At 41.8% G+C, this 25,809-nt stretch overlaps 1 protein-coding gene across 3 annotated transcripts in view; it reads right to left on the bottom strand.

Moving 5' to 3' along the window:
* Positions 1-588: 588 nt before the first annotated feature.
* The window catches only part of SUCLG2 (succinate-CoA ligase GDP-forming subunit beta), a 261,378-nt gene continuing 236,157 nt past the window's right edge, over positions 589-25,809 (bottom strand). For 2 of the 3 annotated variants that reach the window (XM_060161381.1, XM_060161383.1), the window contains one exon: positions 589-1,674. In XM_060161381.1, the coding sequence (XP_060017364.1) occupies positions 1,559-1,674 (116 nt within the window). In that variant the 3' untranslated portion in view covers positions 589-1,558. The other variant, XM_060161382.1, reaches the window with a different exon arrangement.

Raw genomic sequence — 25,809 nt, 5'->3', positions numbered from 1 at the left:
GGGTTCGTGCCCCAGTCCGGGAAGATCCCACGTGCCGCGGAGCGGCTGGGCCCGTGAGCCATGGCCGCTGAGCCTGCGCGTCTTGAGCCTGTGCTCCGCAGCGGGAGAGGCCACAACAGTGAGAGGCCCGCGTACCGCAAAAAAAAAAAAACAACTTTTGTCCAGATATAAAATTTATGAGAACAATGTAAAAACTGGTTAAAAAAAAAAAAAAAAGACCAACGAAAAGGTTTGGTCTGTGACACATTTGCACATTGAGAAGAAAACTGTTAATGCTGACACCTGAGCCTCATATATGGGAGGAGGTTATGTCTGTGTATTTCCTTATGCAAACTGAGGTCACGTTTTAACCTATTAGACATCTGTGGCACTTACCTGGGCTTCTGGTGTGTATATAATGTTCATTCTTTCATTAAATAATCTCTTAACAGATATGGTTGCTGATAAAGTTGAGTAGAACTGGAATAATCCTGGGACAACCCAAATCTTCTAACTTTGGAGATATGCCTAAGACACTAAGGCCAGTGTCTTAGTAAAAGAAAAAAAATGTTTGAGGAATAAAATGGATTAAAATAAGAAACACAGACATTAGAGTTTACAAAACAGAGGATTTTATTTGAATTTCTGTACAGATAAAAATTTACCAAAATTTAAACAAAAACCTGAATCGCATTCCCACCGTAAAAATGGACACTGCAAAAAAGCCGCATTCTCCCAATTACATTTTCCCAGGTGGTAGATTCTGAGGGAAAATGGGAGGGGAGAGAAGACAGAGACACTCACAGTGTAATTTAATTTTCAGTGTTGTCTCATCTTGAAATGAGCGTCAGAGATTTCCATAAGAATCAATCTTCTTCAGTTTTGATATTAAAAGGGACACTTCTACTCCAAAATCACAAATAAGGCTTCTGGCTTTATTTTTAGTGGGAGGTAAACAGCATATTCAATATTAAGGCAAATGGTAGATTACATGTATGGGGTACTGACTGCAGATCTTTCATTGTAAAATATATTTTGTAATATTTATGGATTTGCTAAACATGTTGGAGTTGGAAATTGTAAAAACTGTTGCAGTTTATAACACCTATCTGTTTCAATGTCTTAGCTGCACCTTTTGGTAATGTAATCTTGTCTGATTTTTTTAACAGCCTGTGATTTTTTGCTTGTTTGTTTGTTTTGTGTTTTTTAATTACACAGGTCGAAATGTTCACCAAAATTGTTGTAAATGAACCAGGGCCTGATCTCACATGCACACTGGTTGGCCACAAAGACTGCTCCCCAAAGCTGGCAAAATAATGCCTACGGAGCCAGCTCACCATGACAGGGAAGTATTAGAATGCACGGCATTAATTTAATGAAGACTATAAGAGAAATCAGATTATTTAGGCTGTTTAGATATTCAAGAAAATACAGATTGGAGTTTTTTTTACAGTGATTCTTGCTCCTTCCTTCTCCGTTTTTTCCCCAGTGGGATAACCATTTTCTTCACAGTGATGAGAAAACCATTACTTTTTATGGGTAAATGCACTTCTTCTTCCAAGGGATCAGGACAAAGACATCACTTCTCAGCCACGCTGGCCACAGCTTTCTTGGCTGCATCCTCCAGGTCGGCGGCCGAAGTAATGGGGAGTCCGCTGTTACTGAGAATGTTCTGGGCCTCATGGACATTGGTTCCTGGAAGGGGGTGGGGGGATGGTGTACAGTCACTGAGATGGAACTGGAGGTGGTGCCCCAGGAAGTTTCGTACAATCTGAAATCATGGGATGCCCGAGTCTCCTAACACCATTTAATTACAACTCAGTTCAGTTTTTTACGATCCAGATCTGGCTATTTAGATATATCCAGATGACAAACTTATTTTTTTCTTCTTTTCACCTCAAATGCCTGGCATTAAAAAAGATACTGCCTGTATTTTCTCTGGCATTAAAAAAATGGAAATATGAGGTTCTTAGAAGACTGTGAACAAAGAAAGATTAACAACACCTTGTTCAACTAGTTTGAAAGAGGAAAATATTCTGAAGTGGATTTATCCCTTGATTGAATAGTCTGAATACGGAGTCTAAAGAAAAAGTTATGTACAAAAAATGAGCAAGAGAATGGTAAAGCAAGGCATTGGGACGGTATGGAGTACTGGCAGTAATACGTGAGGATGCTCAGGACTGATCTCTCTGTGGTCTTTCACCAGGAAGTAAATTAAATTCAGGTTCTAATCAATGTCATTGACGGGAAAGATGATGTGACAAGATCTGTAGCAAGTGATGGTCCAGCTAGAAAAAAAGATGAAAGATAGGACTTGCAAGAGGCTAATGGACATTCTTTACTGATAGAAGCTGAAATTTCTGCTGATAATCCACACTCAAGTGGACTTAATGTGGTTCTGGCCCATTCCAGAAGTCTTTCATCTTAATGATCTCTTAAAACGAAGGGTCTGAGTTGTGACCCAATCTGAGATCTGAAGTTCAGAGAATCTGCCCACCTAAGGCCATGAATCCACTGCTTGGAGACAATGACAGTATTCAACGTGTCCATCTATGCTTCTTCCTCACTCTATATAACAAAAAGGTCAGATGCCATGAAAATGAACATTGTAGCCTCTGATGATGTCTCTTGGCCATTCCTTGTGGATCTGTAGCATTTGCGGGCCAAGCTACCCTACCCAAATGTGTTCTTCGATGACTATTTAACATGCGAAATGCTCTTCTCTTCTTTCAGTGTGAACAAGCCCCTGGGAGAAATGTGATAAAATTTAAGTGTCTTAATGAAACATCTCATCTTACATCATCTCCCATGCTTTCATCTAGTTAGCAAGACAGAGCCTATTTATAAACAAAGACCTTGAAATATAGGCCTTGGAGGACCTCAGAGTGTAAATTAAAAGGAGGTGCTCGGTCAGCATGTTTCATACAAAAAGGCAAAGGCCAAGTTAAGGAGGAGCAGATGAGCTGAGAAGGTGGTGCAGTGTTGATTTTCCCGGGACCCTGGGTCCACCAGAGCCATGGTGAAGGGGACACTGGGCACTGTGTCTTCGGGTCAAGGCTGACTCACTGCAACTTTACACAGGAATCTGACCAATGGCCTCTAGGGCAAGCAAGAACTTGAAAGGTAGGGAAGTTGTTACCTAAAATTCCCAGCCACCGATCCTGGCTGGCCACTCTATTAGTTGCATAATTTTGGGTAAATCATTTAACTCCTTTGTGCCTCAACTTCTTTATCTCCAGACATAACATTGTGATCATCTTCCTCATAACTAGTACTGATTAAGCACTTGCATACCAGTGCAATGCTAATCTTGCACACCAGATATAATGCTAAGTGACTTACATGGGGCATATGAAAACTTTACAATGACTATGAATAAATCCCATTGTCCCTGTTTCACAGATGAGATAACTGAGGCACAGAGAGGTTCATAGGGGAACTTCTCCATAGTCACACAGGTTGTAAGAGGCAGAGATGGTACTTGAATCCTGCTCTCTTTAATTATGTTCTAACGACATGCTGGTCTGTTTCCCTGTCTTTAAAATGAGGTAATAATGCTGGTAGCACAGCTTGCCATGAGAAGCAAATGAAATAATACACGTGAAAGCATTTTGTAAAAGGCAAAGTCTCTGTGGGAGTCATGGCTGGCTGTCTTCCAAAGATCCATGCTCCTCTGCTACGGGGGGGAGAGCTACTGCTGGGAAGTGGCTGCCCAAACAGGAACTGCGTTTCCCGGGTCCCCTCGCAGACGGGAGGCTCATGTGACTGAGTTCTGGCCAATACACTGTGAGCAGAAATGAAAAACATGCCCATAACATCTCCACTGGTACTCTCTATATTCTCTCTCTCTTGGTTTTCCTTGTCTGTCTTCTGGAATGCTGTCAGCTAAGACAACCTTGGAAGACACTTTTTTCAGATGACAACGACTCCCTCAGCCCGGATGCTTGAGTAACCCTGTAGAGCAGAGCACCTGGCTCACTCACTGTCTCCGACTTTATATGAATGAGAAAGAAACTTCTAGTATGTTGCCTCTGACATTTCAGCACATACATGTTGTTACGGGAGTGAGCATTACTTTAACTAACATACTACTTTGTAAGGGTGGGAGGCAGCTTCTAAAATGGCTCTCAAATGATTGATCCCAACTTCTTGGTGCTCACGCCCCTTGAGTGTGGGCTGGAGCCAGTGACCTGCCTCTAATGAACAAGAATATAGCAAAAGTAATGGAAGGTCACTTCTGAGACGAAGTCCACTTTCTGTGTGTTCACTCTGATGAAGCCAACTTCCACACTGTGGGCGATGGGCTGCTCTATGGAGAAGCTCACGAGGCAAGGAACTCAGGGCAGCCTCCAGCCAAAAGCCAAGGACGAACTGAGGCCTTCATTGCAACAACCCATGAGGAGCTGCATCCTGTCAACAACCATGTGAGTGGGCCTGGAGGCGACCCTCCCCAAGGCAGGCTGCGACAGGACCCCAGGCTGCAACAATGTGATTGTACTTGTGACAGACCTTGTGTCAGAGGACCCATCTAAGCCAGCCCTGGATTCCCCACCACAGAAACTTCGAGATGATCAATGTCCCTTAGGTTAATCAGCTAAATTTCGGGGCAATTTGTTTCATACTGGTACTTAACTAATGCAGATGTAAAGATTTATTATTATTATTATTATTATTTTTTTTGCAGTACGCGGGCCTCTCACTGCTGTGGTCTCTCCCGTTGCGGAGCACAGGCTCCGGACGCGCAGGCTCAGCGGCCATGGCTCACGGGCCCAGCAGCTCCGCGGCATGTGGGATCCTCCCGGACCGGGGCATGAACCCATGTCCCCTGCATCGGCAGGCGGACTCTCAACCACTGCGCCACCAGGGAAGCCCAAAGATTTATGATTTCATTAAGAACAACCTCAGTGTGCATTTTGATTCATTTGGTAAAGTTTCAGCCAAGGTCCCAAGAGGTTGAAAAGTAGGACAGAGGATCACACTGTGGGAGGTTTTGGGTAGCAAGCTAAGGGATTCCAACATTAACCTGTAGGCAGCGCTTTCATGGAGTAGTGACGCAGCGTGAATCAAAGCCCTGACAGACACAGAATCGAATCAGTCTTTGCACCAGGAGGTCAATGCAAGTTAAATATGGAAATGTTCATCTCCTTCAACAGAGACATGGACTAGAACTCACTCTCCACCTGGCCTCCAACCTGCCAGGGAACAAATATACGTTAAGATACAAAAGGCTCTTCTCCCTCTTCCTTTCTCAATACACAGCTCCCAAGATCCCCATGCACTGCCCCAAGAGGCAGTCTCATCTGCCTGAACATTCCTCACCTTCTAATCTATCTTTCCTCCACGTGATTCCTCCCGTGGGTACAGGTCTCACCCACGTCTGCCAAGCTCTGTCTAACTGGACTGAATTAGCTGTGCTAGTAGTAGCCATAATAATAATAAAAGCAATAATAGCAGCTATCACTTAGCATGGGTCACACACTGTTCTGGGGTTCTAAGTACATTAGCTCCTTTGTTCCTCAGTAGCAACCCTGAGATAGCTTCTATTATTATCTTCCTTTTACAGAGGAGAGGACTGAGGCACAGATAAATTAAAGGCTCGTCTAGCGAGCACGGCTAGTAATAGTTAGGAAGCAGTGCAGTGGGCATTCAGCAATGCTTGAAACATCCACGCTATACTTGAATAAGTCCTTCTTATGATTTTGTAAATATGTGTCATCATCATCGTCATAACAACAAAAAAAAAAAATCTCTGATTTACAAAGTCCTCCCACATTACTCTATTTGACCCTTACAAGGACTCTGTGAGGTCGATGTTTCTAAATGAACTTGTGAGTTCGGTGTTTATAAATCAGTTTTTTTTTTTTTTTTTAAGCCAAGAGCAGTGAGGCTTAGTTACTGATTGGCAGGATTTGGTTTCAAAATCCTTTGCTTTTCAGACGCTATTTTGATTTCCTGGTGACTCCTCTTTGACATTTAAAACACACAGCACTTTCCTATGCATGAGATCATCTGAACCTCAATGAGGCTATAAGCTATTTAAGAACAAGGAACACATACAACTAGGATGTCTCCTCTTTCCAATCTCCCCTTCTGGCTAAACCTTCCATCCCCACTGTCCCCTGCTCTATGAGGGACCACGGGGTATTCTCTGTCCCAAGGTGGACCTCAATTGTTCCCAAGACACTGACTGCACCTCATCCAAGGGTGATCCAAACACAGACCATGGTCATTAGCTTGTCCAATTAGATTTGCTCTCCAGAGAATCTCAGTGAGTAGTTTCCATGAAATAGAAAGTAGTAGCATGAAAAGGACTTACCAGTCACAAGTAAGCAGGTAAGGGAAAGGCTGTGCAAATACTCAGAGGGTGAAAAAGTCAAGTGAAGAGACAAGTGCTGGAATGATGCTCCTGAGGTCTGCCGCCCAGTCAGGCCCTCCTCTTCCTGAGGGCCAACTTTATTATGGTTCCTGCCCACTGAAAGAACTGTTTGTTCATGTTTAGCTGAGTTCCTTTCCATGTGTATGGTTGAAATAAGCTCCTGATCACTTTTTGGGGGGAGGGATAAATGGATTGATATAACCAACTAGCCAGTTCCTTAATTAATCCCCTCTTCAGCACCCAACGTAGCACCAGATATTCCCAAGGGGGAAAATGACTGACAAAGGAGTCTGTGAACCTACAGACAAGCTGCGGCTTTGGCCTGCTGTGCCCTCCAACCGGAGCTCTGTTGCCTTCTCTGCTGGGCAGACACCATATGTCCATGAGCTACCTGTTTAAATGACATTTCTTTGGGGATGCCTTCTTGTCACCACATCCCAACCCCCAACCCAGAGTAAGGGACTGTAAAATGAACTTCTAGAATACTCTGTACGTCTAAAATCACAGCACTATTTGGACTGCTCATTGATGTTGCTCTTGTCCCCACGAAGCACACGCTTCACGAGGGCTGCCACTTGGTCAGCCTTGCTCACCGCGTACCTCCAGGCTCAGCACAGTATCCCACACGCAGGATGTGTCTGTAGATGGACTGAAAAACTACAGATGGGCTCATCCATACAAAGTGTGCTCGCGGCGGCAGCAAGTGTGGGTGAGTCCTCCTCTGACCACCTTGCTGACCCAACGCCCCCAAATAACACTTTTTCAGGAGGTTGAAATCAAAACCCCAAATGGCCTGAGAGAAAATGAGGAGGGTTGCTCCTGAGCTTTCTCTGAGTTCTCAGGGGCTTCTGTCGTGGCCTCTTTCTCTAAGAAGGTCCATGTATTAACCGGCTGTACTGAGTGCCCTTGAGGGAGGACTCCAAGCTGCTGCCACTGCTGGCCGCCCAGGCACAAGAGGCTGCCGCGCTCAAGGTTAACAACTAGCCAGCGGGGCCAGGGTAAGAGAGGGTGGGGCAGCGCCGCACAAACGCACGGCCCTTCTCTCCCTCCAGCTACTCCTGCAGGGCCATATCAAAATGCCTAATCGCTTCATCATTCCAGGATCCACTAAAGTGAATTTTAATTATACTTGCAGTTACACTTTAGTTACAGCCTTAATTATTAAGCACACACTAGGCATGCTCAGAACCAAGCAGTTTTGGACGAGAACCTCGCCCTGAAATATAAAGCTCGGGCACAGGAGTATGAGGAGGAAGGGGGCACATACAGAGGGGCCTTGGTCAGATGCAAATCTGTCACGTGAGGTGTGTGTGTGGGGGTGTCAGAAACAGAGGCAAGAAAGAGAGAAGCACACACAGACAGAGACCAGATGAGACAGAAGGCATGGCAGAGCCTGAGGCAGGAGAGTCGAAAAGAAAGAAACAGAAAGAGAGGCAGGAGAGAGACACACAGAGAGACAGAGAGAGAGGGAGAAAGGGAAAGAGACAAAAAAAAAAAAAAGAGAGAGAGAGAGAGAGAGAGAGAGAGGCAGAAGGGATGAAAGAGGAGACTAGAGACGGAGACAACTAAGAGAATGAGAGACGAAGAGTCAAACAGAGAGTGAGAGGAAAACAAGTGAAGTTGCCAAGTCCTTTCTGCAGCAGCCCTACCCTGACCCTGCCAGCATCTCCCTTCCAGCACCCTGACTGGTTTCTGCTCGGCCAGCAGGGCTAGGGACAGGCCAGGGAGAAGCAAAGCCAGGGCAGGCCCTGCTGCCCATGGACCCTGCCTTGGAGAGGAATTACAAGTCGCTTCCTGGTTCCTGTTGAGAGAGCAGCTGGAAGGGGAAGTGGGGATGCACAGAGAAGAGGGTTAGAAAGAAAAACAGCAGTCACGGAAATGAGGTCATTGGAAAAGAAAAGAGGAACAGAGGGAGCCTTGCTGGTTTGCAGATTCCTTTTGTTAATGATATTATGTGAGCATTTCAGGTTAGTTTCTTCTTGATTCACCAAGTGACTGACATCTCCCATTCCCTCCCCAGTTTTTATTTCTAAATAGAAACCATCATAGCTGCTTTAAACTGTGACACAGAATCAAGAGTTCCAAACAGATTGTTTATGCCTGTGCACCCAATTACAAAGGAAGTTGATCTCTTCCCCACATTTAAATTGTGCTGCTGACATGCTCTAATATTTATTAAACGCTGCATTCCTTTTTAATGAGGCTGCAGGACAACACTTTTAATAACCACCTATACAGTTAACTGATCAACTCATGCTGGTCGAACTTTAGGCATTTCTTCATATCTGCCTGGTGAAAGCCACTCAGCTAAATCATTACCTACCAACTGCATGCCTTAAAAACAGCAATACATAGAGAGTCAAAGGGGACAGATTTTAAAATGAAATCTTGCTCTATTGGTAGAGGATATTATAAAAAGAATAACAATAATTATTAAAATCTTTAAAAAATCTCCACCTCTTCTGCATGATTTACCGCTGACTTCCTGCCACTGGGTGGAGTGAAAGAGCTGTATACGGAGATGCCAGGTTAATTTATCAAAATTTGTTCTTTGCTTTCATTACGTGGAGAGAAGACAACAGTAGTGGATACAAATTACAGGGCTTTGTTCAAAAGGTGCTGCCCCTCCCTGCCACTCAGGCCAGCTTTTCATTACAGGGCTGTGAAGAAAATCACTCTAGTCAAAGGGTGCAGAAGCTGTCTTTTTAAAAGTATTATATTAATAGGAATTCAGCTTTTTAAAGAAGAATACAATAGTTAGCACTTATTCAGTGTATACTAGGTATAATAAATGTTTTTTGGACAAGTGACTAAAGGGGCTCACAAGTATCCTATCAGTTGAATCTTCACAGCAACCCTAAAGTTGACATCATTTTTATCCCCACTTTACAGATGAGGCGACTGAGGCACTGGGAGGCTTAGGAACTTGCCCAACATCCCTCAGCAAATCACAGGCTGAACCAGGACTAGAACCCAGGTTTGTCTGACTGTAAAACCACATAGCCTTGGCCTTTTAGTGCTAGAAGGAATCCCAGGGCTCCTTTAGGATAAGTCTCTTGTTCTCACTGGAGGAAACTGAGGTCCAGACATGTGAGATAATCTGTTCAGTCAAACAAGCAGTGAGCCGTGACATATCTGACACAGCACCGGAGGGCTGGTGCTGTCAGGGCTAGCAAACCATGGCGTGGGGGACAAACCCAGCCTGCTGCCTCTTTCTGTACCACCTGGGAACTAAGAATAGTTTTTACATTTTTTAAACAGTTGGGGAAAAAATCAGAATAATATTTTGTGATATATGAAAATTACATGAAATTCAAATTTCAGGGTCCATAAATAAAGTTTCAGTGGAACACAGCCAAAGTGATTCATTTACAGATTGTCGACGGCTGCTTTTGCGCTACAGTGGCAGAGCTGAGGACTTGTGACAGAAACAGCATGGCTCATAAATCCTAAAATATTTCGACCTCTGCTTTGAGTAATTGAGTCTTTTTTTCCCTCCCCCTGGGATAGGAGAGGTCAGTGGAAGCAAACCAAATTCTATAAAGCAGCAGATTCCTCCTCAAATGTTCATGGTCCCTGCGCCCTTGATCCTCTTCCATTATTCTTTCAAGTGACAATCAGACAGAGGAGGTCCATTTTCTTGGTGACACGTAAATTTAGAAAGCTTATCACATCTCTTGTGTCTTGTTATTATACTGTCGGAAATGGAATAATTCATTGAGGATGAGAGGCAAAGCTCCTGCTGCATCAGTGGCCCTCATTCATCTGAGATGATGGGCATCTTACATCTAGCACCTTGCAGGCAGCCAGCGGAGTCCATCCATATGGAATCAGTCGAGTGTGGACAAGAGCTCAGATAAAAATGACAGCTGACATTTATTGAGTCAGGGATCATTCTAGGTTATTTTAAAACTAATCTGCTCCTTACAATAACCCTGTGAGGCTGCCATATTTTTAGTCCCATTTCACAGATGAGGAAGCTGAGATTTAAACTTTGCTCTGTTACCAACTAGCTGAGCAACCCGGGAAAGTTACTGCAGCTGGATGAGTATCTTACTGAAATACCTTGTATCACATTTTATAAAAATTGAAGATAGCATAAGATAGCCTGTGGGGCTGTATCATGCACACCTACTTGCCTCAATGATTTCTTCTCCCTTGGTAAGAAAACACCGAACGCCCAGGGTGTGAGTGTGACAGGCATTCCTATGATGACAGCAGGCGGTGGCAGGAAGCGGAATGCCAGGTTTTTTACGACATTTCCATGAATGGTGTGTATGCGTTTATGATCACACAAGCAGGTTCAGGATCAGGTCTGACATATAATTGTTGAGGGCTTATGACAGGTACCTATGCTCTTGCTTTCAACTACATGAACTCTCAAAAAAGTAACACAGATATTAATGCAAACCAAAGGTACAGGAGCCTTAATGTTAAACTAAAATGGGAGGAACCCTCTGGCAAGTAGGACACTTTATAGTTCTGCACCTGCTGGGATAGGACTGTTCTTATAAAGAAGGAACATTCCTACATACGCCCTTATCTATCTGCATGTGGACTTCCCTTTCACACCTTCCTTGAGTCTACCTCATGGCTTTCAATCCATGCATTGATATATTCTAATTTAAGGTGATTGCAGGAATTTTCACAGGTAATTTCCGTGGTGTGAGACTTCTGTCTGAAACACTGGCTTTGGAACTCCACTGCTGCCTAAGAAGTGACGTGACTATATCACTGCGCAGGCTCTGAATGTATCTGGGAGAAATATTTTCCTGAGTAGACGTCATTGCTAATATTTTCCTGAGAAGAAGTTAGATTTGGAGAGCTTAATATTGCCTGTCAAATGCTTTGTTGGCTCCTAACGACATCTTTCAGAGCTGAGGATGGAGGGAGATTTAGACACTGGTACCATGGGAAGTTTCCAGAGTTCTAGACCTTCTAGTTCTAGATCTTGGTCTCTTCTCTACACCAGGCAACAAACGATGTCTCACTGTTTGCTTTTGTAAAATAAGATTTACTGTGGCACCACCACGCCCATTCCTTTCTATACTGTCTACGCTGCTTTGGCACCACGATGGCAGAGCTGAGTTATTGCGACAGGGAATAAATACATGGCTCACAAAGCCTAAAATCTGGCCGTTTACAGAAAAAGTCTGCAGACCTTTCTGCTGCACCATCCAAATTTGTGCCCTGTGGCCCAGCCTCATTTGGTGCTTCTCCAGCTTGAAGCTCCCACTTCCTACTTCTGATGCAGGGGCAGTTGTATTTCTAGGGAAGGAAGTCCCACCTATGCTCTCTTTGAATCAACAATGGCCACTAGCTTGGCTCAAGGGCCCTCACTCTCCTTACCCACATCAGTAACGATCAGAGAACTCTTTTCTGCTGAGCTGGGATATAGTCTCAGAATCTTTCTTGGCACAGACTGCAGGCTGCCACTGTTAATAAAGAGAAGGTGGCATGAGATGAAAGCTATCTGTCTTCCCTGTTCTAAAACATTCCATGAGAAAGTTCGTCTCTCTGCTTAGGTAACTCTGCCTCCAGACAGCCTCAAGGTGGCGCTCTCTGGGAGAGGCTTATTACACCTGTCACCTGTAAAACAGCACGGACTGAATCTGCTTCAGTCTCTTCCCTGAGAGCAATGTTTCTCTCTCTCTTTCTCACTGATGGCTGATCAAATATGACTTTCAAGGGTTACATAAGGAAACTGAGGCATGAAGAAAGGAACTGACTGGTCACAGAGAAAATACTCAGGGAGCAGATGGTGGTATTGTGAGGCCATAAGCAGGATGCAGGATATGCCAGTCCCCATACCTGCCATGTTCTTTGTTAAAGTGCTCCACCCCCGGCTTCTGCTCAGGAAATCAACTTTGGGCTCTTGTTTTTGAAGAGATGTCCATTACCTAGACTGGGGTGGGCACCTGACCAAAAGGCAGCCCACTCCTAAGGTGACTAATGACCTGCAATGTACCTGAGGGGGCGTTTCCTTCCATGCGGAGGGGCAGTCATTGGCATAATATGCCTTGTCTCTTCTTCGACTCTCACTGGCTCCACGGTGGCAGCGGAGAGCCTTATCCGGCTGAACTATAGGAAAGGAGGAAGTCGGCATGTGCAGCCCAGCCCCTCCCTCTGCCTTTCCTTTGACACGCTGCTCACAGTGAGCCCAGGTCATCCTCTGCCCTGCGGTGAGAGACCTGCCCAAGGCCAGCAGTGGCCATGAATGGCTGTGGAGAGCTGCCTAATTCTGGGGTTCAGAGTAAGAAAGCTCACCGTTAATAATATAGCAAGGTACCTCCTTCAACTTCTTTGTTAGTAACGAAGGTGATATTTTGGTTTCCTTAGTCTTTTTTCCTATTTCTCACCAGGATCATAACCCAGATGGGGAAGAATCTGTTGGGTCCCCTCAAAGACCCCAACAACACGGCCTAGTTGGATGGGCTGTAGACAACAGGGGGGATGGTTATTACATAAGCTTAAAAGATGGATGACCTGTGCAATCTGCACTTCTAGGGAACACAGAGGGAGCAGGCTGGCCTTAGCGAGAGGCTGAGGGGGTAGAGTCACCAGGAAAGAACAAGAGGGAGTGAGAAGGTTTGAGTAGGGGGCTTTCCAGGTGCAATTCCATTAAAGCCTTACACTAAATCTCCTTTTTATTAAGGTGGTCGGAGAATCAAGTCATTACATGCACAAAAATAAAACAAAAACAAAACACTGCATAACACAGAGGCCATCTTCCTTAAAGGAGCCCTAGTCCTGTAATTACACTGACTACTTTCTTCAGGTGCAGTAGGCTTTTTCTTGCGCAAGGCAGCAGATGTCCAACACGATATAAATTTCAGTTAGTCACGTGAACTACCTAGGGGTAAAATGAAAACTCAAATTGCCAAATATAGTAGATTTTTTGTCTGGAAACTTAAATATTAGATCTCAGAAAACTTTAACTAGCCTAATAGTTTAGATAGGTCCTGTGAGACCCGGTCTAAGGTTTAAGTGTGATGAAGTTTAAGCATTCATAAGTGCTTATCGATTTTGAAAATGAGAGGATTTAAGGCTCGATGACAGAAAAGGATTGTCTCTAATGTCACTGTCTCCAATGACACAGGGAGAAGATGCTAGTGACTAAAAGGAGGAGAGGAGATAGATGTCAATGTGAAGCGAAATTTGTCCCAGTAAATAATCACCCACAGCAGACAGTGAAGGAGGGAGGAGATGAAGAGAGGTGAGTGGACACTGGCAACGCAGAAAGGCAGGTGAGGAACTGGGTGTGTAGAAAACGGGGAGAGTGGGAACAGAGGAAAAATGGGAATCACACAGAGAGAGGAGAAGAGACGTGCCCTGACAGAACCCTCCTCCAGGAGCCACGTTCCCAATGACAGCCGCACCAGAACTGAAACGTGGACAGAAGGGAAGATGTGCTTGGTGAGGCGGGGACCAGGTCCATCTCATCTTGCAGGGAGCGGGAACTGAGAAAGGAAGAGAAGATGAAAACTCGGTACAGAGCACAGCTGGAAAATGTGCAAAAAGGCCAAGAGGCCAGGGGTGTTATCAGACGCAGAGCCAGACACCGGCCCTGCTGGGCATCTGCCCTCACTCTGCCCAGGATGGTGCCACCACTCAGCTGGGGGTCCCTTAGTCTCTGCTGACTCAGTGTAAAGCAGCAAGCCTAGGGCTCAAACATTCTGAATGAAAACTTTCCCAAGCTAGTCGGTCACAGGCAGTCTGCCAAGGGTCACTTTCTGATGGGAGTCAGAAGGATAATCTCCTCTCCGGGTCTCACACCCTAGCATAACTGAAGCCTTGCCGAATGGACGGTTGCCAAGTAGACAGACACAGCTGAAAGCTCGGTGGCTGTCTCTTAACGCTTGAATGCTCGGGGTTTCTCTTCCCCTCAAGCAGACCAAACCATCACACAGCAGTTTCCCTGTGTCCATGCTAAGGACACTTGATTTGCATTCCTCTGGCTGTGGCTCCAATCTGTCAGTATTTCAGGAAGCAAGTATAAAGAAGTGTCCACGGGCTTCCCTGGTGGCGCAGTGGTTGAGAGTCCGCCTGCCGATGCAGCGGACATGGGTTCGTGCCCCGGTCCAGGAAGATCCCACATGCCGCGGAGCGACTAGGTCCGTGAGCCATGGCCGCTGAGCCTGTGCGTCCGGAGCCTGTGCTCTGCAGCGGGAGAGGCCACAACAGGGAGAGGCCCGCGTACCACAAAAAAAAAAAAAAAAAAAAAAAGAAGTGTCCACGGAGAAGAGGTGCTGGTGCCTTATCGAGAAAGTAAGAGAAACAGAAGACAAAGTTTCTGACTTAGGGTTGTTTACGTTCTCAACAACTTCAGAGAGAGTTTAGGGAACATTAGAAAGATTGGAAAGGATAAGGAGGGAGACCACAAGGGATTTCTGTTTCTAACGACATCTGGAAAAAGAGAAGCAAAATGTTTATGTTGCTGAAACAAAATTTTGGTATTGGGTGGAAAAATCAAATTGAGAAGATCTGGCTAAGAGAAACAGGATCCAATCTACAGATTATCTACACTCATTATTATTTCCTTATGATCTTAACTTGGAATCATAATGAACACCTGAGAGAAAAGCAAATTCCTCTTCAGGCATATTTGAGACACAGAAGTTAGCTGCAGATTGAAGTGGGACAGCAAGAAGGGAAAATGAATTCTAAAAAAGAAAAGTTCTCTTAAGGTTTTGGCAGATTCTGATCCAGAACCATAAAAATGCCCATATGAAATCCAAAGCTTTGGCTAAAACACATCTGCACACTGAATACACCAAGTTGTCAATAAATGCCTGTACATTTCTCAACAGTATCAGGGGTTGGGCTGAATTAACCATCTAGGTAATTTTTGTGCCAAGTGTGAATACATTTCAAAAAGGAAAGAAAAATTAAACTCATTTCATTTTATTTGTTCTTCATTCCAGGAACAACTGTCTACAAGAGCTAAACTCCCCCACCCCGCCCCCAAAAAGTGTGCTTCTTCAATTTACCCAGGAGTCTTTTGAATAAAAATAATCCTGTGTCTCAGCTGGTAAATTCTATTCTGATAAGGCAAGTAAATACATGTAATTATAAAGTTACAATTCTCAAAGAGGAGAGTAATCCTTCCCTTATCCACTGGTAAAACAGCTTATAATTATTATACAGCTGATAACAAAGATTTGTCCACAAAATCCCACTAAATCAACAAGCCTGATTTGATTGATTAAAACTTCTAACATCAGGACATTTCTAATAGACCGTGTGCAGCAATAGAGTCTTTAAAATGTGGGCCACAAATTGGTGAGACTGATGGCAAGGAACTTGGCTCTTCTGAATGGCCACATTACAGCCAAGAGAGGCCACCTGCTTTATTTATAGGAAACAGATACTAAACTAGTAACAAATCACAGTATTGGGCTTTTGAAATACTTGTTATCTTGGTCATTAAAAATCTCACATTTATTCAGACTATACAGCCATGTGTCAGATTATCAAAAACTTAGAAAGCAGCTAATAGATCTTAGCAATAGTAATTATTTATTATTAATTCAGACTCAGGTAAGGTTTTTCTCCCACACTTAGTTTTTACGTGTCACTCAGTTTTTCATAGATGCTGGGTTGGTGGACACCCCTGCTCACCTCTGCTAACTTTTACTAGCTAGGCAATAGTGGGTGTTCTGGGAATGTGAACCAATTTTAATATTAATAGAAATAAAGTTCATTTTGAAGTTTATTGGCTAAAACAAAGTATAGTGTCAAGTTAAACACAAACTATCACTAGAATTGTTCAAAATATTCCTGCTTCTTTGTATCACTTTGTCTTTCTCTGTCACCACCGACAATGAAATTGAGTTTGCTCTGTTTAGAAAAACAGAGGGAACTAAATCATCCTCTAAGGTTGGGTAAACTATAATTGAATGAAGAGAGATTTGTGAGAGGAGCAGAATTTATGCTCTGACCCAGAGAAAGCAAATGAAAAATTTACATTGAGTCTAAGAGAAATTCCTCAGAGAGCCCTGTAGTTAGCAACTTTTTCCCCACTGGAAGCACTAAGAACAAGACTTTCTGTGACAGGACACTTTGGGTTTTGACTGGTTTCTCATTTTAACTGAGCTCTACTGCAGGGGAACAATTTCCAATGCAGTGAGTCCGGAGTGTGGTTTACTGGGCCCTTCAAAATGAGGGTGACATCCATTTGTCTGTCATACTTCTCTTTGGATCTTCCCCTGTATTCCCACATCTCTGCCTCCACACAGATTTCATCTGATGTTATAGCTTCATCTCAAACAAAGCATGACTAGGTCCTAGTGTCATCCTCTCCCAGTCGCTCTATATAGTTTCCACCTTTGACTTTCCCAAATCCATCAACTGTGCCATCCTCCTCCTGGTCATAGATTTAAACCATAGCTCCCCACTTTGTCTCACCTCTTTTTCTATCTCTGCTCTTGTTCCTACTCACTTTTACCTCTATGTGGCAAATCTGCTTGGGTTTTAGGTTCTACCTAATACTGTAGATTCTGGCTACTAACTTGATTGCCCTACTCAGTTCTTTTCACCCACAACATGTTGCTGCAAAACCGTTACTTTCTACAGGACAGCCTCCTGATCTCCTCAGGTCCTGGCTTGCAGTCTTTGCCACTATTATGATCCCAGTACCAAGTCCCAAATACGGAACAGATCTGATGACTTGCTTCTGATCCTTTACTAAATTTCCTCCTTCTTCCTTTTTTCCAATGATTCAAATCTTACTTATTTCCATGTTCAGCTTGGAAATTCTCCTTTTATAATATTTTGCTGCTAACTCACATCTGTAAATGTACTATAATTATAGTTGTCAATATTGAGTAAGCTTTAAAAAAGGGTATGCCATATTCAATATCCTGTGATAAACCATAATGGAAAAGAATATGAAGAAGAATATATACACATAGTAGAAATTAACACGACATTGTAAATCAACTATACTTCAATAAAATCAATTAAAAATAAAATAAAGGGTATGCTAATAAACGTGGGCTGAGCTACCACAGGCACAACTTAAAGGACACAAATGTAGTCCCTTGGCATAAAAAGCACAGAGGTTGGTTTGTATTTAGTTTCCTTTACAGGATCTTTATGGATAATATGATCTACAAATTTCTATATTTTGTTATCTATGATCAGAACCAAGAGTAGAGTTAGAGCAGAATTCTTCCATTTTCCCTTGTTTATTAGGCAGGACCAATAGAATTTTGGGATAGGTCTTATCTTGGTGTGGGGGAGCCGTGTTCCCAGGAATCACATATATGGCTATTAGTGAGTGTCCCTTGTATCTATCTAAGGTCATTTATCACATTAGATGCAACTTCCACAAGAGAAAGAAAAGAATACCACTGAAGACTGGAAATGTGAAAAGTTCTCTGGCTTTTCCTCTATTGATAAAGGTCTTAGGTGCTTATTATAGGATAGCAGCTATTATCGTGAAAGGAGGCGAGTGGCAGAAAAGGTCACCTACACATTTTCAGGCTACATAAATTTGGGGCCCAGTATCCTCTTTGAGCTCATCTTCAATTCTCCTTGATAGGGTGGACATCGTAAGGTATCAACATTTCCACAAGCCAGACTAGTGGTTATCTGGGATGCCCCAATGGCTATTGCTACTAAGAGAGAAGCAGATTCTCTTCGGGCAAACACTGGTTAACATTTTATATATATTAGTTTGTATTGCTGATTTTTAGTTTTGTTTTATTTCCCCAGTTATTTAGTAACTGACATCATTTCTTATATTTCTAAGCATCCTCCTTAATGTCTAAAGCTCAATGGCTTACACATAGTATTTATCATATTAATTAAAAAACACAGGCATATATCTTGGAAATGTTTTAATTTAAATGATACAAATCTAAAAAAAAGAAAGATACAAACCTGTCTAACAGACTTAGACATTTCAAAGCTTCTTCCTAGTAGCTCAGATAGACCTTTGATATAGTCAATACTATATTATTAAGGGAGATAATCTTAGATGTGGTAGTTTGCACATTTCAGCATGTATACCATCCTGCTACATATGGTAAGTGTACATTAAATGATGGGGATCATTTATTACTTCTGGAATAATAAGCATAGTGTGAAAATAAGAGAAGTGCTCCTTTTAATCTTTTGGGAAAAATTAAAAGTGAGGTAACTTTCTTTTCTAGGAGTATACTACAAGCTAATATTATAACTAAGGGTCTCTGCTGACAACAGAGTTACAGGGAGGATCACTAGACAGAATAAGTCCACCATAGCATGTGCTAGTTTCTAGTCATTTCCAAGTGATACACACTAGTATGATTTGCTTATGGAGACCCGCTCCCCTTTCAGAACAGAAGAAGAGATAACTTTTTACAACCTGAGGCTCACTGGTCACTTTGACCCTGAAAACAGTCTGAGATCAACATTTTAATCAGAGTTATATACCTACATTGATGAACCCATCAACTCCTTGATGAATTTTCTTTACAGTGTAGCCTTACCATTTTTCTTTCACTGAAATTATTTTTAATTGGATCAATTATGTTGCATTTACATTTTTAAGAACTTTTAATTCAATCATATGTTTTAATGTCCATATTAAACTTTGGCAACTGGAGCCCCTCCTATTTTCATTTTTCTTTTGTGATCATTACTTCTATTAAGTCCATATGGTGCACATCTAAGTTTGTAAGGTGGAGAATCTCAGGGAGGCAGAGAGTGAGAGAAGAAAGAGATACAAAGAAAGAAGCAAACAGAGAAAAATGGACTGCAGCTGTTCTGGAGGCTTGACTTCAAAGGAAGATGGGGCTACACAGTAGGGTCAAAATATCCCTAGACTTTATCTTGAGGAGAAGGACTCTAGGGAATAACGGCACCAGCATGCTAATTGGAGAAATCAAGCTGTCCCCAAAATGATACTCCAGAAGTCTATGCAAGGGGCTGCTTGATCACTGTAATCTGAATCTGTTGACGATGTGGACAGGACTTTTGCATAGTTTTCATATTAAACTGTCTATTTTCACTTCTCTACTATAGTGGTTCTCCAAGTGTGGCTTACAGAACCCTGGGGGAGGTCCCTGATGTAAGAACTACTTTTAAAGTAGTAGTAGTAGTAGTGGTGGTGGTAGTAGTAGTAATAATAATCTGCCCTGATGAAGCAAAAGTAATTGTGGGTAAAACTGTGGGCATGTGACCATGGGATCAAGCAGCATGAATCTGTAATAGTTATTCATGTTATTTTTCACCACCTCACGTTCGCAAGGAAAAGTTGCCACTTTCAAGTAAGAATGTTCGTAATGAACAGTAAAAAATACAATAAAAATTAATTGTATTAAATCTCAACCCTTGAGTACACATATTTCTAATATTCTGTGTGATCAAATGGGAAGCATACAAAAGGCACTCTGCTGCATACTGAACTATGACGGTTGTTCTGAGGCAAAGTACTTGTATAACTGTTTGAGTAGAGAGCTAAACCACCCACTTTTCCATGGAAGAATGAAGAACACACTATGGTTGTTCAGACTTAGACACCTGGCAGACATGTTCTCAAAAATGAGTGAAGTAAGTCTGCCACTTCAAGGACAACAGCTTAGCATTCTGTGGATTGTAAGAAAAATTTGTATTTTCAAATGAAAATCAGAATTCTGGAAAAATTGCATCTACCACCTTGACAGCTTCTCAAAACTTAGAGCTTTTCTGATAATGGTGTGATATTAACAGATGTCAATTTTTTGATATTGTATGTTGAAATGTGTTAACCTTTGGAAGATCTGCATAATCCAAAATTTTCTGTATGATTAAATCATGCACATGTAAAATCCACTTACTGTGCAAGACAGACCAATAGACTTCAATATCACAGAGCATAAAAAGTTCATTGACTACAGGCTCTTTGGTGACACTAATGGTGGACTCTGGGAGGGCTCACACCAAGGAGTACTTCCCAGAACTTCTGCTCCAGTGCCCTTGTCCCTGTGGTGAGCCACAGCTGCTCCCTGCCTCTGCAGGAGACCCTCCAACACTAGCAGCCATGTGGCTGATGGTCTTGGTTCTCTGGCCGGGGGTCAGGCCTGAGCCTCTGAGGTGGGAGAGTCGAGTTCAGGACATTGGTCCAACAGAGACCACCCCCATCCCCGGCCCCTCGTAATATCAACCGGCGAGAGCTCTCCCAGAGATCTCTGTCTCAACACTAAGACCCAGCTCCACTCAACAACGAGCAGTAAGCTCCAGTGCTGGACACCTGATACCAAACAACTAGCAAGACAGGAACACAATGCCACCCATTAGCAGAGAGAATGCCTAAAAACAATAGGTTCACAGACACCCCAAAACACACCACCAGACGCAGTCCTGCCCACCACAAAGACAAGATCCAACCTAATCCACCAGAACTCAGGCACCAGTCCCCTCTACCAGGAGGCCTACACAATCCACTGAACCAACCTTACCCACTGGGGGCAGACACCAAAAACAACAGGCACTACAAACCTGCAGCCTGTGAAAAAGAGACCCCAAACACAGCAAGTTAAGCAAAATGATAAGACAGAGAAAAACACAGCAGATGAAGGGGCAAGGTAAAAACCCACCAGACCAAACAAACGAAGAGGAAATAGGTAGCCTACCTGAAAAAGAATTCAGAGTAATGATAGTAAACATGATCCAAAATCTTGGAAATAGAATGGAGAAAATACAAGAAACGTTTAACAAGGACCTAGAAGAACTAAAGAGCAAACAAACAATGATGAACAACATAATAAATGAAAATTAAAATTCTCTAGAAGGAATCAGTAGCAGAATACTGAGGCAGAAGAACGGATAAGTGACCTGGAAGATAAAACAGTGGAAATAACTACTACAGGGCAGAATAAAGAAAAAAGAATGAAAAGAATTGAGGACAGTCTCAGAGACCTCTGGGACAACATTAAACACACCAACATTCGAATTATAGGGGTCCCAGAAGAAGAAGAGAAAAATAAAGGGTCTGATAAAATATTTGAAGAGATTATAGTAGAAAATTTCCCTAATATGGGAAAGGAAATGATCAATCAAGGCCAGGAAGCACAGAGAGTCGCAAACAGGATAAATCCAAGGAGAAACACGCCAAGACACATATTAATCAAAATATCAAAAATTAAATACACAGAAAAAATATTAAAAGCAGCAAGGGAAAAGCAACAAGTAACATACAAGGGAATCCCCATAAGAGTAACAGCTGATCTTTCAACAGAAACTCTGTAAGCCAGAAGAGAGTGGCAGGACATATTTAAAGTGATGAAGGGAAAAATCTGCAACCAAGATTACTCTCCCCAACAAGGATCTCATTCCGATTCGACAGAGAAATTAAAACCTTTACAGAGAAGCAAAACCTAAGAGCATTCATTACCACCAAACCAGCTTTATAACAAATGCTAAAGGAACTTCTCTAGGCAGGAAACACAAGAGAAGGAAAAGACCTACAATAACAAACCCAAAACAATTAAGAAAATGGGAATAGGAACATACATATCGATAACCACCTTAAATGTAAATGGATTCAATGCTCCAACCAAAAGACACAGACTGGCTGAATGGATACAAAAACAAGACCTGTATATATGCTGTCTACAAGAGACCCAATTCAGACCTAGGGACACACAGAGACTGAAAGTGAAGGGATGGAAAAAAGATATTCCATGCAAATGGAAATCAAAAGAAAGCTGGAGGAGCAATTCTCATATCAGACAAAACAGACTTTAAAATAAAGACTATTACAAGAGACAAAGAAGGACACTACATAATGATCAAGAGATCAATCCAAGAAGATATAACAATTGTAAATATGTATGCACCCAACATACGAGCACCTCAATACATAAGGCAAATGCTAACAGCCATAAAAGGAGAAACTGACAGTAACGCAATCATAGTAGGGGACTTTAACATCCCACTTTCACCAATGGACAGATCATCCAAAATGAAAATAAATAAGAAACACAAGCTTTAAATGACACATTAAACAACGTGGACTTAACTGCTATTTATAGGACATTCCATCCAAAAACAACAGAATACACTTTCTTCTCAAGTGCTCATGGAACATTCTCCAGGATAGATCGTATCTTGGGTCACATATCAAGCCTTGGTAAATTTAAGAAAATTGAAATTGTATCAAGTATCTTTTCTGACCACAACACTATGGGACTAGATATCAACTACAGGAAAAGAAATATAAAAAATACAAACACATGGAGGCTAAACAATACATTACTAAATAACCAAGATATCACTGAAGAAACCAAAGAGGAAATCAAAAAATACCTACAAACAAATGACAATGAAAACATGACGGCCTAAAACCTATGGGATGCAGCAAAAGCAGTTATAAGAGGGAAGTTTATAGCAGTACCATCCTATCTCAGGAAACAAGAAACACCTCAAATAAACAACCTAACCTTACACCTAAAGCAATCAGAGTAAGAACAAAAAAACCTGAAAGTTAGCAGAAGAAATCGTAAAGATCAGATCAGAAATAAATGAAAAAGAAATGAAGGAAACAACAGCAAAGAGCAATAAAACTAAAAGCTGGTTCTTTGAGAAGATAAAAATGATAAACCATTAGCCAGACTCATCAAGAAAAAAAGGGAAAACACTCAAATCAATAGAATTAGAAAAGAAAAAGGAGAAGTAACAACTGACACTGCAGAAATACAAAGGGTCATGAGAGATTACTAACTATATGCCAATAAAACGGACAATCTGGAAGAAAGAGACAAATTCTTAGAAAAGCACAACCTTCCAAGACTGAACCAGGAAGAAAAAGAAAATATAAACAGACCAATCACAAGCACTGAAATTGAAACTGTGATTAAAAATCTTCCAATACACAAAAGCACAGGACCAGATGGCTTCACAGGTGAATTCTATCAAACATTTAGAGAAGAGCTAACATGTGTCCTTCTCAAACTCTTCCAAAATATAGCAGAGGGAAGAACTCTCCCAAACTCATTCTACAAGGCCACCATCACCCTGATACCAAAACCAGAGCAAGATGTCACACACACAAAAAAAACTACAGGCCAATATCACTAATGAATATAGATGCAAAAATCCTCAACAAAATACTAGCAAACAGAATCCAACAACACATTAAGAGGATCATGCACCATGATCAAGTGGGGTTTATCCCAGGAATGCAAGGTTTCTTCAATATAGGCAAATCAATCAATGTGGCACACCATATTAACAAATTGAAGGAGAAAAACCATATCATCATCTCAAAAGATGCAGAAAAAGCTTTCAACAAAATTCAACACCCGTTTATGATAAAAACCCTCCAGAAAGTAGGCATAGAGGGGACTTACCTCAACATAATAAAGGCAATATATGACAAACCCACAGCAAACATCATTCTCAATGGTGAAAAACTGAAAGCATTTCCATGAAGATCAGGAACAAGACAAGGTTTCCCACTCTCACCACTATTATTCAACATAGTTTTGGAAGTTTTAGCCACAGCAATCAGAGAAGAAAAAGAAATAAAAGGAAGCCAAATCAGAAAAGAAGAAATAAAACTGTCACTCTTTGCAGATGACATGATACTATACACAGAGAATCCTAAAGATGCTACCAGAAAACTACTAGAGCTAATCAATGAATTTGGTAAAGCAGCAGGACACAAAATTAATGCACAGAAATCTCTTGCATTCCTATATACTAATGCTGAAAAATCTGAAGGAGAAATTAAGAAAACACTCTCATTTACCATTGCAGCAAAAGAATAAAATACCTAGGAATAAACCTACCTAAGGAGACAAAAGACCTGTATGCAGAAAACTATAAGACACTGATGAAAGAAATTAAAGATACTACAAACAGATAGAGAGATATACCATGTTCTTGGATTGGAAGAATCAACATTGTGAAAATGACTATACTACCCAAAGCAATCTACAGATTCAATGCAACCTCTATCAAAATACCAATGGCACTTTCCACAGAACTAGAACAAAAAATTTCACACTTTGTATGGAAACATGAAAGACCCCGAATAGCCAAAGCAATCTTGAGAAAGAAAAAGGGAGCTGGAGGATTCAGGCTCCCTGACTTCAGACTATATTACAAAGCTACAGTAATCAAGACAGTATGGTACTGGCACAAAAACAGAAATATAGATCCATGGAACAGGATAGAAAGCCCAGACATAAACCTATGCACTTATTTTTGATAAAGGAGGCAAGAATATACCATGGAGAAAAGACAGCTTCTTCAATAAGTTGTGCTGGGAAAACTGGACAGCTACATGTAAAATAATGAAATTAGAACACTCCCTAACATCATACACAAAAATAAACTCAAAATGGATTAAAGACCTAAATGTAAGGCCAGACACTATAAAACTCTTAAGGAAAACACAGGCAGAACACTCTATGACATAAATCACAGCAAGATCCTTTTTGACCCACCTCCTAGAGAAGTGGAAATAAAAACAAAAATAAAGAAATGGGATCTAATGAAACTTAAAAGCTTTTGCACAGCAAAGGAAACCATAAACAAGATGAAAAGACAATGCTCAGATTGGGAGAAAATATTTGCAAACGAAGCAACTGACAAAGGATTAATCTCCAAAATATACAAGCAGCTCATGCAGCTCAATATCAAAAAAACAAACAACCCAATCCAAAAATGGGCAGAAGATCTAAACAGACATTTCTCCAAAGAAGATATACAGATTGCCAACAAACACATGAAAGGATGCTCAACATCACTAATCATTAGAGAAATGCAAATCAAAACTACAATGAGGTATCACCTTACACTGGTCAGAATGGCCATTATCAAAAAATCTACAAACAATAAATGATTGAGAGGGTGTGGAGAAAAGGGAACCCTCTTGCACTGTTGGTGGGAATGTAAATTGATACAGCCACTATGGAGAACAGTATGGAGGTTCCTTAAAAAAGTAAAAATAGAACTACCATACGACCCAGCAGTCCCACTACTGGGCATATACCCTGTGAAAACCGTAATTCAAAAACAGTCAAGTACCACAATGCTCGTTGCAGATCTATTTACAATAGCCATGATATGGAAGCAACCTCAGTGTCCATCGACAGATGAATGGATAAAGAAGATGTGGCACATGTATACAATGGAATATTACTCAGCCATAAAAAGAAACGAAATTGAGTTATTTGTAGTGAGGTGGATGGACCTAGAGTCTGTCATACAGAGTGAAATAAGTCAGAAAGAGAAAAACAAATACCATATGCTAACACATATATATGGAATCTATTAAAAAAAAGGAAAAAATGGTTCTGAAGAACCTAGGGGAAGGACAGGAATAACGACGCAGACGTAGAGAATGGACTTGAGGACACGGAAGGGGGAAGGGTAATCTGGGACAAAGTGAGAGAGTGGCATGGACATATATGCACTACCAAATGTAAAACAGATACCTAGTGGGAAGCAGCCACATAGCACAGGGAGATCAGCTCGGT

This window comes from Lagenorhynchus albirostris, chromosome 10 (assembly GCF_949774975.1).
Source record: "Lagenorhynchus albirostris chromosome 10, mLagAlb1.1, whole genome shotgun sequence".
In the NCBI taxonomy this organism is placed as follows: domain Eukaryota; kingdom Metazoa; phylum Chordata; class Mammalia; order Artiodactyla; family Delphinidae; genus Lagenorhynchus; species Lagenorhynchus albirostris.
Note: the sequence above shows the minus strand (reverse complement) of the source record. Positions and strands in the feature narration are given on the sequence as shown.